Source organism: Megascapheus bottae, chromosome 2, assembly GCF_031878675.1.
Source record: "Megascapheus bottae isolate mThoBot1 chromosome 2, mThoBot2.hap1, whole genome shotgun sequence".
Classification (NCBI taxonomy): Eukaryota; Metazoa; Chordata; class Mammalia; order Rodentia; family Geomyidae; genus Megascapheus; species Megascapheus bottae.
This window is the reverse complement of record NC_143510.1, coordinates 25503359-25521368: the sequence shown is the minus strand read 5'-3', so window position 1 is coordinate 25521368 and position 18010 is coordinate 25503359. Positions and strand designations below refer to the sequence as shown.

The 18010-nt window shown below is 32.5% G+C and overlaps 1 protein-coding gene across 2 annotated transcripts in view; it reads left to right on the top strand.

Annotated features, from left to right (window-relative positions):
- Nucleotides 1–18010, top strand: part of Top2b (DNA topoisomerase II beta) — a 61787-nt gene that overhangs the window by 18115 nt on the left and 25662 nt on the right. The window contains exons 2-16 of one of the 2 annotated variants that reach the window (XM_090322332.1): nucleotides 345–500; nucleotides 1387–1477; nucleotides 3278–3341; nucleotides 7869–8014; nucleotides 8977–9074; nucleotides 9781–9993; nucleotides 12631–12804; nucleotides 13028–13129; nucleotides 13216–13353; nucleotides 13876–14014; nucleotides 14406–14563; nucleotides 14706–14831; nucleotides 16038–16148; nucleotides 16231–16336; nucleotides 17329–17438. In XM_090322332.1, coding sequence (XP_090178458.1) covers nucleotides 345–500; nucleotides 1387–1477; nucleotides 3278–3341; nucleotides 7869–8014; nucleotides 8977–9074; nucleotides 9781–9993; nucleotides 12631–12804; nucleotides 13028–13129; nucleotides 13216–13353; nucleotides 13876–14014; nucleotides 14406–14563; nucleotides 14706–14831; nucleotides 16038–16148; nucleotides 16231–16336; nucleotides 17329–17438 — 1932 coding nt within the window. Of the gene's footprint in view, nucleotides 1–329; nucleotides 501–1386; nucleotides 1478–3277; nucleotides 3342–7868; nucleotides 8015–8976; nucleotides 9075–9780; nucleotides 9994–12630; nucleotides 12805–13027; nucleotides 13130–13215; nucleotides 13354–13875; nucleotides 14015–14405; nucleotides 14564–14705; nucleotides 14832–16037; nucleotides 16149–16230; nucleotides 16337–17328; nucleotides 17439–18010 lie in introns of both variants that reach the window. The other variant, XM_090322323.1, reaches the window with a different exon arrangement.

The following is an 18010-nucleotide window of genomic DNA, read 5'->3' as shown; positions in this document are numbered from 1 at the left end:
ATAACCTGACTGGAACTCAAATCAATTGTGAAGTTTTGAGAAACATACAGATGAACTTGTTATAAAACTGGGAAATATTTGCATTCTGTGTTGAATAGGCAAGGACTATTCTAGTATTTCAGGTGGCAGTATATATCTTTGCTTTAAGTACAGTCAAAACTGTAGCTTCATGTTATATAGAAAACTGGAGTTTCAATTCCTTCCGACTTTAAGTATCAGTATGTCTGTTTAATAGTCTACTTAAAAAAAAAGCCCATATCATGTGTCCATACACATTTTAGATTACCCCTTGGTAGGTTATTTAAATTTGATTTTTTGGTTAATTTTAGACTCTTTTTGATCAGAACAATGCTACAAAGAAAGAAGAGTCAGAAATAGCAAACAAAAATGATTCTTCAAAGAAGTTATCTGTTGAGAGAGTATATCAGAAGAAAACACAACTCGAACACATTCTTCTTCGTCCTGATACATATATTGGATCAGTGGAGCCACTGACACAGGTAATTATTTGTTAAATTTGATAGAATTAAGAATATGTAACTGTTTACTTCAAAGATATAGGAATAAATTATTCTGATTATATACATTGCAAGTACATAATTTCACAGAGGGGCTCAGAAATGTAGCTCATTGGTAGATATCTTCCATAATAGGCAAAAGACTCCCCACACACCAAACAACTAAACCAAAAAAGTAGAGTAATCTAGGAGACATATAAATTCTTCATTTCATTCTGGAAATAAATATTATGTGAAGTATAGATTAAAATAGTACTGTATGGATTTTGAAAATGTTCATAAATTCATGCTGTAGTTTAATGGTATTATCTTCTAAAATTTACATATAAGTATTATTCATGTTATGCATGAATATGGCTTATGCATATTATATATCATATGTAGCTATATAATATATATGTTTACACATCCACATAGACACATCTATCTTTCTATCTATCTATCTATCTATCTATCTATCTATCTATCTATCTATCTATGGTACTTTTCTTGTTTAAGCCTACCAATTTTTGGAAGGTCCAAGTGCTTTGTTCATTTTATTTCATTATGCTACCTATGCCATTTCATTTAAATATTGTCCTGATAATTCTTGGTGCCTTAAAGAAGACAGGGAAATCTCTAGACCTTGAATACAGACTTGATAAAATGAACAACTTTTTGAATTTTGAGGTTAAATTGCATATGAATAGCAAACTTGACTTTCAACAGTTAAATATATACGTATATGTATATATACATGCACATTTCTTTGAAAATCTATTTTGCATAGACTAAATGACAATGTAGATTATACTATGTAAACCTGATATATATGTATCTATATATAAATACAGAATAAAAATACTTTTGAATTTTCCTTTCATTGCAGTCAATGTGGGTATATGATGAAGATGTAGGAATGAATTGCAGAGAGGTTACCTTTGTTCCAGGTTTATACAAAATCTTTGATGAAATCCTGGGTGAGTACTCACGTAGGATTGACACATCTGTTTCTATTAGTGTTATAATGTCCATATACATGTAAATGGTCTAGAATGTTTACTGAATGTTTGGCTACATAGAATTCACTATGGGTGTGTGTGTGTGTTTGTACAGTATGCTTAGTTGCACTATTTTTTATATCTTTGTCTTTCTATTTACTCATATGTATAAAGTTCAGAGAGCTTCTGTAAAGTGAATGTGTTGCGTGTGTAATCTCAGTATTTGATCTGTACTCTTGAATATGTAGATATCTGGGGATGGCTAGAGTCACAGTTACTTAGGGTAAATTAAGTGTGGAGACAACAGCATCCTGCTCTTGAGTTGGAGGTGAGACATGTAAATATATATTTTTCACCAGCTGATTAAAGAATTTCTGTTGAGCAGACAGATTTAGTAACCATTGCCTTCTCTACATGATCTCTTCTCCTTCCAAATCACATGATAAATTAAATTATAATGGATCGTGAATAATTTATTGGCACCTAGGGGATACTTGTACTTTGGAAATTCTTTTTTTTTTTTTGCCAGTCCTGGGCCTTGAATTCAGGGCCTGGGCACTGTCCTTTGGCTTTCTCAAAGCTAGCGCTCTACCACTGGAGCCACAGCACCATTTCTGGCTGTTTTTTCTATGTATGTGGTATCGAGGAATTGAACCCAGGTCTTTGTGCATGCTAGGCAAACACTTTACCACTAGGCCAAATTCCTGGCCCTGGAAATGTTTTTAATGTTGAACTTTCTAGAGAGTCTTTCTTTATTCCTTTATTAATACAATTTGAGATTCCATTCACTATAAGGTTGTATTACTCCCTTTGATTTTGGTCCTTGAAAAATGCAAGGAAAGCGAGACTGGATATGTTTTGACACCTCACATTTACTTTTGAAATATTCTTTTGGTTTTTTATTTTAGATTTATTACACAGTTTTGTCAGGAACATATTTTATGATTGAAGTTCAATTTAATGGTTAGCTTGTAGTTGTATTTTATTGAGTTAGTAGCAAGAGCAAGCATTTTTAACATCAGAATGCAGTTTAGAATTCTGATTCTTATGGGTGTCAGAGATTTGAGTTAAAAATAACTGAGCTGGGCACTGGTGAGTTATGGTTAGAATCATGGCTACTCAGGAGGCTGAAATCTGAGGATTATGGTTTGAAGCCAGCCTAGGCAGGGAAGTTGCCGAGATTCTTTATCTCCAGTTAACCACGTGAAAATTGAAAGTTGTGATGTGGTTCAAAGTGATAGAGTGCTAGTCTTTAAAAAAGTTCCAGGATGTGCCAGGAACATGGTCTAGTGGTAGAGTGCTTGCCTAGCATGCACGAAGACCTGGGTTCAATTCCTTGGTACCACATACACAGAAAAAAGCTGGAATTGGTAATATGGCACAGTGGTAGCTAGCCTTGGGAATGCCGAAGGACAATGCTCAGGCTTTGAGTTCAAGGCTCAGGACTGGTAGGGAAAAAAAAAGGGTCCAGGGTAGTACCCAGTCCCAGAGTTCAAGCCCCGTTACCAACAACAATAAAAACAAAAAAATCAAAGACAAAAACTGGCTGGTTTCAATTTATTTTGCACATAAAATCACTATTTTATTGAAGGAGATTAAGGTTAAGTATTTGCTACCAGGATAAAAACAATAAATCAAAGTTTTTTGCTTTTAGAGTTGGGCAGGGGGGTAAATGCAGCTTTTTTTCTAATTCCTCCCTTTTTGTGGTAGAAAATATTGAACTAATTTGGTGTGTTTATATGACTATGTTATTACTGATGGAAATATTAAATTTTATAGTTAATGCTGCTGACAATAAGCAGAGGGACAAGAACATGACCTGTATTAAGGTTTCTATTGATCCGTAAGTATATTTCAAATTTACCTTTTTATGCCATTCTTTTATTTATGAAATCTTCAGTTTATAAATACTTCTCAAATGCATAATTATGTATTTAGTGCATTTTTTCCCCTAAAAGCTTCAGACTTTGTAATCTTTACCTTCTCTGTCATTTAGAACACGCTTCCCTCAACTATTCTAAGTACTTCCCCATGGGAACTAGTGAAGACTATTCTCTTTGAAGCTGTTGACCCTATTTTAGCTGCTAGAAGAATCACTCCATTTTTTCTTCTTAGCCTTTCTTTAGGACTTAGGGTAGGGTTATCAGTGCTTCTTTGGGTACTTTATGATCTAAATTTATTTTTCATGACTGGAATTGGGACTATTTTATCACATACAATGTTATTTAATGTTAAGTACTTTGTTTAAATTATAGAATATTTGCCCCATGTTTGGCTAGTCAGACTTCAATATGGGATTATTTAAAAGGATGAATGGGTATAAAAATAGAATCATTTTAAGTTAGAAGCACAGTTTGTCCATGTCCCACTTTGCCTGCATGCCTGTCATAAAATACTGCATTTATCTTTTTTATATTAATTTGTAAGTTAGCATCTTTGTTTTTTGTGTGGGGGAGGTCAGTCATGGGGCTTGAACTCTGGTCCTGGGCGCTGTCTCTGAGCTCTTCATCTCAAAGCTAGTGTGCTATCACTTGAGCCATAGTGCCATTCTGGTTTTCTTGGTGGTTAATTGGAGATAAGAGTGTCACAGACTTTTGTGCCCAGATTGGCTTTGAACTGTGATCCTCAGATCTCAGCCTCCTGTATAGCTAGGATTATAGGCGTGAGCAAGCCATTGGCACCTGGCCAAGTTAGCATACCTTTAAGAGTTTTCCCTAATAACCATGAAATTTTAACAATTCAAATATAGCCTTAATCTTAATTTAATTCCAGGATGGCATAGTCAAAGTTAGTGGTATAATAAAAATCATAATTTACGTTTGGCTATAATATGAAGTTAGTGTATGTGATCTGTCTTTTCTAGAATTTGGATAATTTTGTCACTGAGCCATGGATTTTTGCATGATACATATATATATATATGATATATATATATATATTTTTTTTTTGCCAGTCCTGGGGCTTGAACTGAGGGCCTGAGCACTGTCGTTGGACTTTCTCAAGGCTAGAGTGCTACCACTTGAGCCTCAGCACCACTGCCAGCTTTTTTCTATATATGTGGTACCGAGGAATGGAACCTGGGTTTTCACGCATGCTAGGCAAACACTCTACCACTAGGCCAAACTCCCAGCGAGCATGCTGTTTTTTGAGATAGCATCTGGGTACATACACACTTGGGTGAAATTCACCTTTGTTTAGGCTTCAATGCTATAGTTCCTGGTAGCTATTGTAGCAGAAGTGTGTCCTCGTGTTCAGTTCTTCATTGAAGAGGGGTCTCAGTGGACATTTTTTTTTTTTTTTTGCCTGTGCTGGCCTCAGTGATCCCAACAGTCTCAGCTTGCCAAGTCATTAGGATTGCAGGCATGAGCCACTGGTACTCGCCTCTGAACACTGGTGATGGGGCAAGTGATGAAACAATAGAGTTCTAAATAATTATGTTGTGGCTACAGAGCTAAATGAATATTATCTTGATATGACAAACTTTCTAATAGGTGACTATAACAGAAAATTCTGAAGTCATATTTATGTAAAGTTACTGAATATAGAGGGTGTCACACTTTCTATTTTGAAACTGTGATGGAGGGAAATAAATTTGTCAAATGTTTATTTTGATTGTAGTATATGGTAAACAAGTTAGATATTTTCCCCACATTCTGACATGTTTAAAATCTATAATTTCCTATTTCTTGTCTGTTTTCGTCACAATTCTGTATTAATTTTATGTCCCATAGAATTTCTTGTAGAAAATAGGCACTTAACACATTGCAGCTTTTAAGCCCAAGTTAGGATTATTTGACCTTTTTTCATGAAGTCCATTATTTTACCTCTGGAGTTAAGAAAAGTGAAAGCACAATAGGCAGTTTGAAAATATTGTATACTTCAGTGTTGACTTGTGTAGATATATAGATTCTCTTTTTTTTTTTTTTTTTTTTTTTTTTTTGCCAGTCCTGGGCTTGAGCTCAGGGACTGAGCTCTGTCCTTGGGATTTCTCAAGGCTAGAGCTCTATCACTTGAGCCTCAGCACCACTTCCGGCTTTTTCCTATGTATGTGGTACCGAGGAATCGAACCCGGGTCTCCGTGCATGCTAGGCAGGCACTCTACCACTAGGCCATACTCCTGGCCCTATATATAGATTCTTTATCTATAAGTGAGAGAACTGTAATTATCTCACAAAGTCCTCAATAAACAATTTAGGCTTCTTTTTTCTAGTCTCAATATTATAGAGAATTATCAAACATTAATAGAGACTTAATGGAAAAATAAAGTTAGAAAATGGCCCTTTAAATTTTGGTAAAATTTGGCTAGAAAAAGGAAGGAGGAAAACGACATTATAAATATAAAAAATGCTAATGATCAGAGAAATAGAAGAATTGGGAATGAACATGAGCAAGTAATAAAATTGAAGAAAAAATTGGAGCAGGCTGCAAAATGGAGAAAATTGTGTCTATAAGTAGGAATATGAGTAACAGGCCTGTAACACAAAATAGATTACTCTTATGCTTGATTTTATTGAAAAGGTGAAACTAATGTTTAAGAATAAGAAATGGCATTATGGAAGTTTTATAAAACTATACAAATACAATTATATAAAATCCTTGTCAGTGGATCAGTATTTGAGCAGTTTAACTGGACCCCTTCACTGGCATTTAGAGTGAATAAAGGATTGATACTGATATGAAATGAACCTAGTAAGACAAATTATTAAGCTTTGATGACTCATAAGTGTAGAGAATGGATGGAAATGTCAATCAGAAGTGATAAAAAAGTTGAGTCTAGGAGAAATGAACTGTTGGACAATGAGTGAAAGAATAGTTGGTTGCTGATTTAGGGAAGAAAGATGATTTGCTTAAAACTTTTGCTTTAGTGTCTTTTAAAAAAAGCTTTGAAGCCACGCACGGTGGCTCATGCTTGTAATCCTAGCTATTCAGGAGGCTGAGATCTGAGGATCATGGTTCAAAGCCAGCCTGGGCACTAAAGTCCCTGAGACTCTTACCTCTAATTAACCACTAGAAAACTGGAAGTGGCGCTGTGACTCAAAGGGTAGGCTGGTAGCCTTGAGCTGCAGAGGTCAAGGACAACGCCCAGGTCCAGAGTTCAAGTCCCACGACTAACAAAAATAGAACAGAAAAACCCTTTGAGATAATTAATTCCCCTATGGATCTGTTTCTGTAACTTATTGTTTTGGTATAGTAACTGCTTCTAATAACTCTTAAGAGTTATATATGCAAAGGAATACTGATTATGAATTAGATTGCAAAATTGTCATAGCAGATTTTTTTTTTCTGGTTCTGGGACTTGAACTCTGGGTCTGGGCTCTCTCCCTGTGCAGGAGGGTGCTCAAGGCTAGCACTCTACTACTTGAGCCACAACATCATTTCTGCCTTTTTCTGAGTAGTTTATTGGAGATAGGAATCTTATGGACTTTCCTGCCCAGGCTGGCATTGATCCACCATCCTCCGCTCTTAGTCTCCTGATTAGCTAGGATTACAGGAGAGAGCCACCAGTCCCAGGCTTGCTATTGCAATTTTTGATGCTATTACATGGTAATATCTCATTGCATATGTAACTCTTGCATAAGTAAAGGTATTATGCCATTCACAACCATATGGTAGATGATATTTTTCATCCAGATTACTGCCTATATAAGATTGCTGTTACTATAGGAGCCTCTACTCAATACCATTCAGGATTAAAACCAATGGTTTAGTGCTAGAAAACTCAAAAGACCAAAAGGAGGTAATATCTGGACATTACAACCATTAAAATTATGATCAGCATATTACAAACCCAATGTGTAACATTTTGCTTGAGAATAGGACATGTTTTACATATTTATCTCTTTTTTTCTTTGTAAGTAAGTAAAGGACTTGCCTCGTGACTCATGTTAGCTTCAAACTTGCTATCTTTGTGCCTTAACCTCCTAAACACTACTGGCTTTATCAATTCCTTTATCAGCTGTACTGCTGCAATAGGCAGGAAATGATAATGATCATGACCGTTGGCTTTGCAGGGATTGTAATACATTGATAGAATGAATCAGGAAGATCATGTGTAAAGTATATGAAGAGAGACTGAAGCTATAGTTCACTTTTTATAAAAGTGCTACTCCTTTTTTTCTTTTCTGGGAGATTGAGAAGGGCTTCTTCTGAAAAATTGTGTCATTGCTTTGGAGATCTTAGTGATCCTAAGTTGAGTTGTGACATAGGGTTGATTTGTGTGCTCTCACCAAAAATGAGAAGACAGTGTCTTCCAATTGGTAATTACTGGCAAGTTGCTTATATATATTTAGATTATTATGGATTATATTATTTTTATGAAAATTAATGTAGATTTAATTTTAAGGTCTAAACTCTACTTATTTATTTACAGTGAATCAAACATTATTAGCATTTGGAATAATGGGAAAGGCATTCCAGTAGTAGAACACAAAGTAGAGAAAGTTTATGTTCCTGCTTTAATTTTTGGACAACTTTTAACATCCAGTAACTATGATGACGATGAGAAAAAAGTTACAGGTAAAGTCTAAATTTTGACTATTTTCTTAACATAAACATCTAAAATTTCCTATTTATATAAAGTATTATGTGAAGGAAATATGTGTTCTACTGTGAGAAAATAGTTTTCAAGAATTAACATTTATTAAAATAACCTCTCATCATATACCTAATTAGCCTTTTTCTTTCTTTCTTTTTTTTTTTTTTTTCTTCTTTTTATTTGATTTTTTGGTGCCAGTCTTGGGGCATGAACTCAAGTTTGGAGCACTGCCCCTCAATTTTTTGATCAGATCAGCACACAATCACTTGAGACATAGCAAAACATGGGCTTTTGGTGTTAAATCAGATAAGAGTCTCACAGACTTTCCTGACTGGGCTGGCTTTGAACTGTGATCCTCAGATTTCAGCTTCCTGAGTAACAAGGATTACAGGTGTGAGCCAAATGTTCCCAGGTCTATTATTTTGATTGTATAGTTTGACAGTATCATTTTAAAAGTTTGCTAATACATTAACTTTTACATTGCTGGAACTCTTTGTCTGAGTTAGGTAATACTATTGTGATACATGTGTACATAAATTTGTTATATTATGTACATCTTTCAGTATTGAGTTAAATTGTTTTTCTTAAATGGTTTAAGATTAAAAATCTACACTCTAAAGTTGTAAGTGCTTTGGAAAATTCATCTTATCCAAGTAGTAGTTTTTAAAATAAAACAGCCAAGTTTCTGAAAGGTTGATATTTACCTAGACTTACTGTATGATAAGCTACTAACCTTTATTTTTTGAAATTATGAAAGTGATCTGTAAAATACTTACTTTAAATATATGTGCTATATTTTAATTATATTTTTCTTTAAATTTAAAACAAGGACTATTTCATCAGTAATTGATAGTGTAATAGGTAATACTATTTTTGCAAAAGACTTGCTGCCTAATAGATAAATTAACAAAATTCTTTTAAAGATAGTTCTTTTGTTTTACAGGTGGCCGCAATGGTTATGGTGCAAAACTTTGTAATATTTTCAGTACAAAGTTTACAGTAGAAACTGCTTGTAAAGAATACAAGCATAGTTTTAAGCAGGTATGATAAAAGCATCTGTGTTTGTTTTTTCAATATTTCCTTGTTTTGCTTTGATGATAGAACCTTAGATAAATTGCAGGATATCTCCTCTCCTCCCATCCTCTTACCCTTCTTCCCTTCTTCCTTCTTCATTCTTTCCTTCTTTCTTTTTTTATTCCTTCATTTCTTCTAAGCATTCAGTTTCTTTAGGGAATTATATGTGATACCAAATTCACATCAGAATACATGAGAGATTTTGTATAGGCCTCATTATTTCCTTGAGGTGAATGTCTTGGCGGACTTCTTTAACTTGGTCCGGTATTAGAGAAAAAGTTCCAAACCCCATATACTTAAATACTACCACTTAGCATGCTTGTAGACTTTCTTACTGAATTATAGTTAAGCTTTTTTGCAGGCCTTTGAAAAAGTAGTTTTGAAATTTTATATAAGCTAAGATAACTTAGTCAGATACCATATCATGCTGTTCATTCTGGTAAAGACTATATAACATGTTGGGTTTGAAAGATGTTTTACTGCTAGTATATAAAACTGTGTAAGTATTTTGTTTTCAGCATGAAACTGTAATAGTAATATTTGTAATTTTTTCATATTAAATATCAGTTACAAGGATTTTTAACTTGTTGGAAGGTTGGGAAATGTGATTATAAATTTGTATTTCATGAATAGAGTATTTATGAAATTTACTTGAGTATTTTTGCTTTTAAAGACATGGATGAATAATATGATGAAGACTTCTGAAGCCAAAATTAAGCATTTTGATGGTGAGGATTACACATGTATAACATTCCAACCAGATCTGTCTAAATTTAAGATGGAAAAACTTGACAAGGATATTGTAGCCCTCATGACCAGAAGAGCATATGATTTGGCTGGTTCATGTAAAGGGGTCAAGGTCATGTTTAATGGAAAGAAATTGCCTGTAAGTGTCTTTAAAAAACAATTTAATACAATGTTTTGCAAACAAGATATAATAGGATTTTTTCTTGAAATCTAATCTGATTTTTTAATCATTGCGTTTAAAGTGATTATTGATATATTTGGAATAAAATCTATCATTTGCTAACTAATTTTTATTGCTTATGTTGTTTTTTAGCCTTATTCTTTATTCTCTGGTTTTAATTGAGCATTAAAAATGCATGCACTTTATCTCTACTTATACTTTTAAAACCTTAGCAATTATATAGGGTTTGCAATAAATATACTTTTCTAAATAAGTTAAACTTTGTGAATAGTGAAAGTATAATATATATGTAATTATATACATATATATATACACATATAACAGGTTCTCACTCCGATTTCTTGTGTCATTGTTGTCATAATTTCATTTCTACAAAGGTTATATAAACCAGATAGAACATACTAATAAAATAACGAGGCAGAAAATTTGTTTGGAAAAGTAGTAGCTAAAATGCCACATGTGGTGGTATATACCAGTACTCCCAGCATTTGGGGAGGTCAAGGAAGGAAAAGTTACTTTTGTCTGAGAGTCTTTTTCCCCCTCACTTTCAAATAATATTTTCAATGGCTATAGCACTATGGGCCAAAATTGGTTTATTTCATATACCAATTCACTATAACTTTTTCTTGTGTGTGTGTGTGTGTGTGTGTGTGTGTGTGTGTGTGTAAGAATATTGTGGTGCTATTAGTTTCTATCTTTATTTCTTTTGGTATACTTATATATGTGGTGTTTTTTTAAATTTTTATGCTACTTTTAATTTTTCCTTGGCATTCTTTAGGTTTCTTGGATTTGTCTGGTACTGGATACTAATATAGAAATCGTTTTAGTCAATATTTTTACAAAGCTTTCTTCTGACTTGTTTTTTCTTTCTTTTTTTTCTGGTATACATTGTGTACATATTTTCCTGTTTAGTATTGTCCCATGTTCTTAGACGTTCTGTCTATTTATTTAGTCTTCTCTTATTTTAATTTATTTTTTTTGAAGTCCATCATTTTTCTTTAACACTGTATCCAGTCTATTAGTGATCCTGTTAGAGGCATTCTGTATTTATTTATTTATTTATTTGCTAGTGGGACTTGAACTTGACTTGATCTCAGCTTTCTTGTTCAAAACTGGAATGCTATGCCTTGAACATGCTTGCCGTGTAGCATTTGCTTATTAATTGGAGATAAAGCCTTTGTGACCATTTTTGCCCATGCTGGCTTTGAGCTATAGTTCTCCAGGTAGATTACACAGGCGAGAGCCACCACAGCCAGCTAAGGCTTTCTTTATGTCATCTTCTGTGTTCTTGGTTTGATTTTTATGTAAATTCCCTTTCTCTGCTAAAGTTATATGCTTTCTACCTTTTTTTCCCCCACTGAAGACTATAATATATTAATCATACTTATTTTAAATTTTCTTTTTGTATTTGTTACATCTGGAACATATGTGGTTCTGATGATTACTTTCTTTTCACACTTTTTCCTGCCTTTTGACATACCTAAAAGTTTTAGTCAAAAGTCAGATATGTTGTATAGGATAATAGACACTGTGGTAAATAGATTTGAGTATGGCTTCCGTATGGGAGTTTTGCAGGAGATGGGCTGTGTTTGAAATTTGATCCTTCAGAGACTACGAAATTCTTCCTTTTTTTTTGTCCCATTGGCTTTTGTTTTTCTTTTTGAGCTGATTCTCAGATATGGTCTGGTCTTTACCATTCTTCCAGCTGAATCTCACTGCTGTTAGCATGGGGGTAAATTATAATGGTAATGTTCAATTATTTCCCAGTCTTTGGAATGTACAGTGACTATGTATCCCACAAATTTGCTTCAGAAGTATTTATGTCTATCCTTCCTAGGCAAGAGTTCTCCTTGTGTCCTTTATCATTTTCTTCCTGTTGTAGTAGGTATCCGCCAATGTGGATAAGTCTACATAATTGATGCTCTTGTCTTTCAGAAGAAGAACCTTCCTTTTTTTGGTGAGAATTTGGATGAGTTTTCCCACTTGTCCTTCTCTTAATGCCAGTACTATGAGAGGATCTCTTGTTTGTTTTATTCTTTAATGATCTTTCCTGTATTGAGATTCCTAGAGAGAAAATCTGCTATGGTAGGCACTTCTTACGACTATAAATCCTAGGAGTTTCCCATATTTATACTTGTTCTGCATCCATTAAACCTTCTGATCTTCTTTCTGGTTTATTAAATTTTTATCCAAGGTAAGTAAATGCTTAGACTCTGTAGTTTTCTAAAGGCACATGTCTCTGGAGTTTAGGATAGTCAGCTATACCATGACTTCTATTGTCATTTTAATTTATTATTGATTTTTTGTAAGACTAGCAATGTCTTTTGTTTCAAAGGAGCAATACTGGACATTAGCACTGTCATTTTAAATACTTAAACAGTAATTCATGTAGATGTCACTTCTTGCCTTCTTTGTCAAGTATACATAATAATGAATTCTTATTTGAAGAACAGGGATCAAGAATACCATCTGGTAAAGACATGAATGTTTGGATCTGTGGCTAAGAGCTATTGTAAATGAGGCATTTAAAAGTATGCTTATTCACCTAATTGTGTTGCTAGTATATGATTAATCTTTTTGTTTTTATATTAATAGGTAAATGGATTTCGCAGTTATGTAGACCTTTATGTGAAAGACAAATTGGATGAAACTGGGGTGGCGCTGAAAGTTATTCATGAACTTGCCAATGAAAGATGGGATGTTTGTCTCACATTGAGTGAAAAAGGATTCCAGCAAATCAGTTTTGTAAATAGTATTGCAACTACAAAAGTAAGTATGCAAATGTGTTTTTTTCCTGGTCATTGGTAAAGTAATAATACTTCATTTAAAACAACAAAATAAACAACAGTAAATTGTATTATTTTAGAAATCCGGGCTCTGTCATTCTGCAGCTCATTATTCCTTTAGAAAATTGTTTTAGTATAAGGCCATCCAATTGTTGAACACCCTAGTTCTGGAATATCTTGGGTTCTTCTTGATTTTTCCTCCCTAGGGTGGCCGGCATGTGGATTATGTGGTGGATCAGGTTGTTGGTAAACTGATTGAAGTTGTTAAGAAAAAGAACAAAGCTGGTGTTTCAGTGAAACCATTTCAAGTAAGTGATGATCTTTATATTCTGCTAAATGACTAAAGAATGCCAGTTTTTATGTTGACCTTTTTATTCTGTTACTTTTTCCACAGGTAAAAAACCATATATGGGTTTTTATTAATTGTCTTATTGAAAATCCAACTTTTGACTCCCAGACTAAGGAAAACATGACTCTGCAGCCCAAAAGTTTTGGGTCCAAATGCCAACTCTCAGAAAAATTTTTTAAAGCAGTGAGTAAAATTTACATTATTTTTCAATGTTATGATAGATAATGAAGTAGTTTTGATTTATTATTTTCTCTTTCATCAAGCCAGTTATTAGTATAGGCATGTTTATACTGCAAACTAACATGTTTCAATCAGAGATAATGTCTGGAATTTTCTAGCTAGTAAGTTCATGAGTAGACTAGCTTTTACTGTTAATTTTAACAAAATTAACTTAAGAAGAATAGAATATTTTCCTTATGGAGTTTATTGCAACAGAATTGTTCAGTGGCTCTTTTTCATGTTTGTCTTTCAGTATAATAGATCATAATGTATACAGCTGCCTAAACTAGTTATAGCAGTATATTTATCTTATTACTTATTAGTAAATATAATACATGTTAACAGTCTAAATATATTATTATTACCATCATTGCTTTACTTTTAAAAATATCGGCATTCTAGGTTTGTCAGTTAATAAGCACTATAAATTTTAGTTAATTACAAATTTGGCTTATTATAGCATTGCTCTCTCATTATTTTTTTAAGGCCTCTAATTGTGGCATTGTAGAAAGTATCTTGAATTGGGTAAAATTTAAGGCGCAGACTCAGTTGAATAAGAAGTGTTCATCAGTGAAATACAGTAAAATCAAAGGCATTCCCAAACTGGATGATGCTAATGATGCTGGTAAGATTCAGAATATTTTTACAAGATAAATGAACTTTTAAGTTATCCAGTGTATAGAAATGTTTTATTTAGAGTATGATTTTTCTTTTGTCTAGAGTGAAATTGATATTGCCATAGGTATCACATATTGCTAGATTTCAGTGAAGGGAATTCAACAAATATATTTAATATTTAACTTGTGCAAAACATGATATGACTTAATCATTTACTGTTAATGTTATTTTTGCTTTACTTTTCTAATATATAGGATATATTAGAATATATATAGAGAAATAATATATAATAGCCTCTGGGATGTATATATATAGAGAATAAATTATGTATATTTGACTACATAGAAACTATATATAGTATCCATTAGATTAATTTTACAGGGTTTTTAACTTTTTAGGTGGCAAACATTCCTTGGAGTGTACATTGATATTGACAGAGGGAGATTCTGCTAAATCGTTGGCTGTGTCTGGATTAGGTGTGATTGGACGAGATAGATATGGAGTCTTTCCACTCAGGGGTAAAATTCTTAATGTACGAGAAGCTTCTCACAAACAGGTTTGTATATATCCATACATCCAAACATGTTTATGGCATCTCTGTGTTATTAAAAGTTTTGAATTATAAAATATACATTTGGACTTACTTTGCATATGTTTTAATGCTTTTAAAATACTTTATTACTTTTCCTTTGACACAGATCATGGAAAACGCAGAAATAAACAATATTATTAAAATAGTTGGTCTACAATATAAGAAGAGCTATGATGATGCAGAATCTCTGAAAACCTTACGTTATGGAAAGATTATGATTATGACTGACCAGGTTGGTTTGAAAGTTGCTACATATTTAGTTTTGTAATTCATATGTTTAGATTTGAAAATGCTAAAAAAAAAAAAAGCAGTGGGGTTACAATTACATGTCAGGTTGGAGATAAAACCTAGTACTTTGGGAATGCCAGAGCTATGCATGAAGCCATATCCCCAGCTCTGGAGAGTCAGTTTCATGAGACTTGTTCTAAGATAGCACATGAAAACGTCATAGTGTATAAACAGATTACAAAAACTATATTGCAGTGGAAATATTTATGTGAAATACATTTTTACATTCCTTAATTTTTCAATACTAGTATTATTATTAAATAATATATTAAATAGTATTTTTAAATGCAGTAAAAATATGATAGGAGCAGGATGCAGTGTTGTCTTATAACAACTAAATCTATAAATAGGAATGAAATGATAAAATATGTGAGCTGGTAATTTTCTGGCATAAATGGAGATATACAAAAATCAGGACTTATAATAAAAGGTGAATAATCAGGAAAAAATAAGAGAATTGAATTTTTTGGTAGTACTGTGGTTTCAGCTTGACTTCTGATTAGAAAATAGAAAACAAAATTTCAAGTGCATCCAATTGTATATTTTAAAAGCATTTGGACAGAAATATCTCCAATGGAAAAAGACACTATATTGGTTTAAGTGGAACTTTTACAATTTTTTTTTCATTTTTTATTTTATTGCCAGGATAATATAGAGAGGGGTTACAGTTACATTCATCAGGTAGTAAGTGCATTACTTCTCGCACATATTTTTGTCCTTCCCCCAACCCCAGTTATCTTAACTTCTGTAATTTTTATGTCAGGAATACCTATAACTGTTTTTTCAGTCCCTACTACTCAATGAAGTAGCATTATAACTTTTTATGTATTTTTAAAAAAATTTAAAGCCACTTATTATTACTTATTATTTATTATTACTCAGTGAAATCTGAGCGCTCTGTAAAACAGTATATTTTTAAAAAATCAGAAACATTCAATATTATCACTAGCAATGTTGCTTACTTATATTTAAAAGAAACTTCTGTGGTACAATATCTAATGTGTAGTTTGTGAAATGCAGTTTTAAAATTTGAGTGAAATTTTATTTCTTTGCTTTAGTGATACATTTTAAATTTAGTTATATAGCTTTATCTTAGCTATAAGTAGTTATATTTTGTAATACTTAACAGGACTTTTTTACTTTTATTTAGGATCAAGATGGCTCTCATATAAAAGGCTTGCTTATTAATTTCATTCATCACAATTGGCCATCACTTTTGAAGCATGGTTTTCTTGAAGAATTCATTACCCCTATTGTAAAGGTATTATTTCACTGTTGCATTTTTTATGCTGTTGTCTTAAAAGGTAGCAGAAACACTAATTTCTTTATTTAATTAATTTAAGGCAAGCAAAAATAAGCAAGAACTTTCCTTCTATAGTATTCCTGAATTTGATGAGTGGAAGAAACATATAGAAAATCAGAAAGCCTGGAAAATAAAATACTACAAAGGTTTGTATTTTAAAATATTTAAGTTTTGTAAAATGATTACTTATTTAAATTTTGTAGAAAATTATATAATAACAAAGAATATAAAAAGTTCCTTACATACCTTAATCACAATTTCAGTGGCCAATCTTGCTTAATCTAAACCTCTTACTGCCATGATAATTTAAAATAATTTACAGATTTGTATATTGCTTATAAGTACTTCAATATGTATTTCTAAAAGAATAATACTTTCCTTTAAAAAAACTATATCTTAAAATTCAGCCAATTTTAGAATTCCTTAATTGTATTCATGCTGAAATCTTAATACCATCATAAAAGTACATTATTATACTTTTTATGTTTTACATATTTTATTACATATATTTTAAGTCAAGATCTAAGCACATTTGGTTGGTATGTCTTTTTAGTCTCAATATATTATTTTTTTAATATATTTTTGTGGCAATTTATTAAGAAAATTGAAGCCAAAGATTGATGGCATATACCTCTAATTCCAACTGTGTGGGTGATACAGGTAGGAAAATTGTGGTCTGAGGCTGGCTTTGGACAAAAGCAGAGCTTATTTGTAAAACAACTAAAAGAAAAAAAGGGCCGAGGGAATGGCTTAAGTATTAGAATGCCTTTCTACAAATTAAGGCCCTGAGTTCAAACTCTAGTCCTATCAAAAAGAAATATATATATATATATATATATATATATGTTGCCAATTGTATCACTTTAGTATATAGCATGTTGCTTTGTCCCCTTATTATTACTATTTTTTGTTGTTAACTGGTAATCAGTGCAGAGGTAACCATATTTAACAGGTAGCATTGTATACTTGTGTTCTGAAGCATGCCATACCTGTTTTGTCTTTCTTTTCTATTAAATTGATAAAATTGGTACAGAGTTGCTAGCTTGCTCTATCTTACAACTTTCCCCACAAACTTCACTGGATGATTTTAAACAGCTATTGATATTTGTGATTCAGAATTATTTCTTAAATTCTGCAGGATTGGGTACCAGTACAGCTAAAGAAGCAAAGGAATATTTTGCTGATATGGAAAGGCATCGCATTTTGTTTAGATATGCTGGTCCTGAAGATGATGCAGCCATTACCCTGGTAATTAAGCTTCTGGAAAAACAAAACTGTTAGCCCCCCTGTCTCCTGCCTGCTATACTGTTCTTCTCAATTGTGGTTTCTTATGAAAAGTTGCTTTTGAAATCTAGCATCCAAAGTAGTGAATTTTAGTTTTTTCCCCAGGTTAACCTGGTTTTCATACTTCTTTAAGTAAAAGATTCAATTAAGGTGTATTTTTGATTAAAATATTTGAAGGTTACTCATCTCTTTTGCTGTTCCTTAGTTATCTCATATTGTTACAATATTTCACTTTGTTATCTGATATATTTTATATATACTTAATTGGTTATTTGAAATAGGATAGGGAAGGGGGGAAAACAAGATGAGCAGGGGGACGGAGGAGGGAAATGGGGACCATGACATGAGAAAGGGTATCAATATTTGTGAAGTAATATACCTTCTATCTGGTGACTATAATGTAGCCCTTCTATTAATTATAATTAAATATAAAAAACATTTGAAAGTTAATTTGCCAGAAGTTAAATTGTTAAAAGTTTAATTTGCCAGGAGTTAATCAGTAATTAAATTTATAAATTTAAATTTGATAGTGGAAT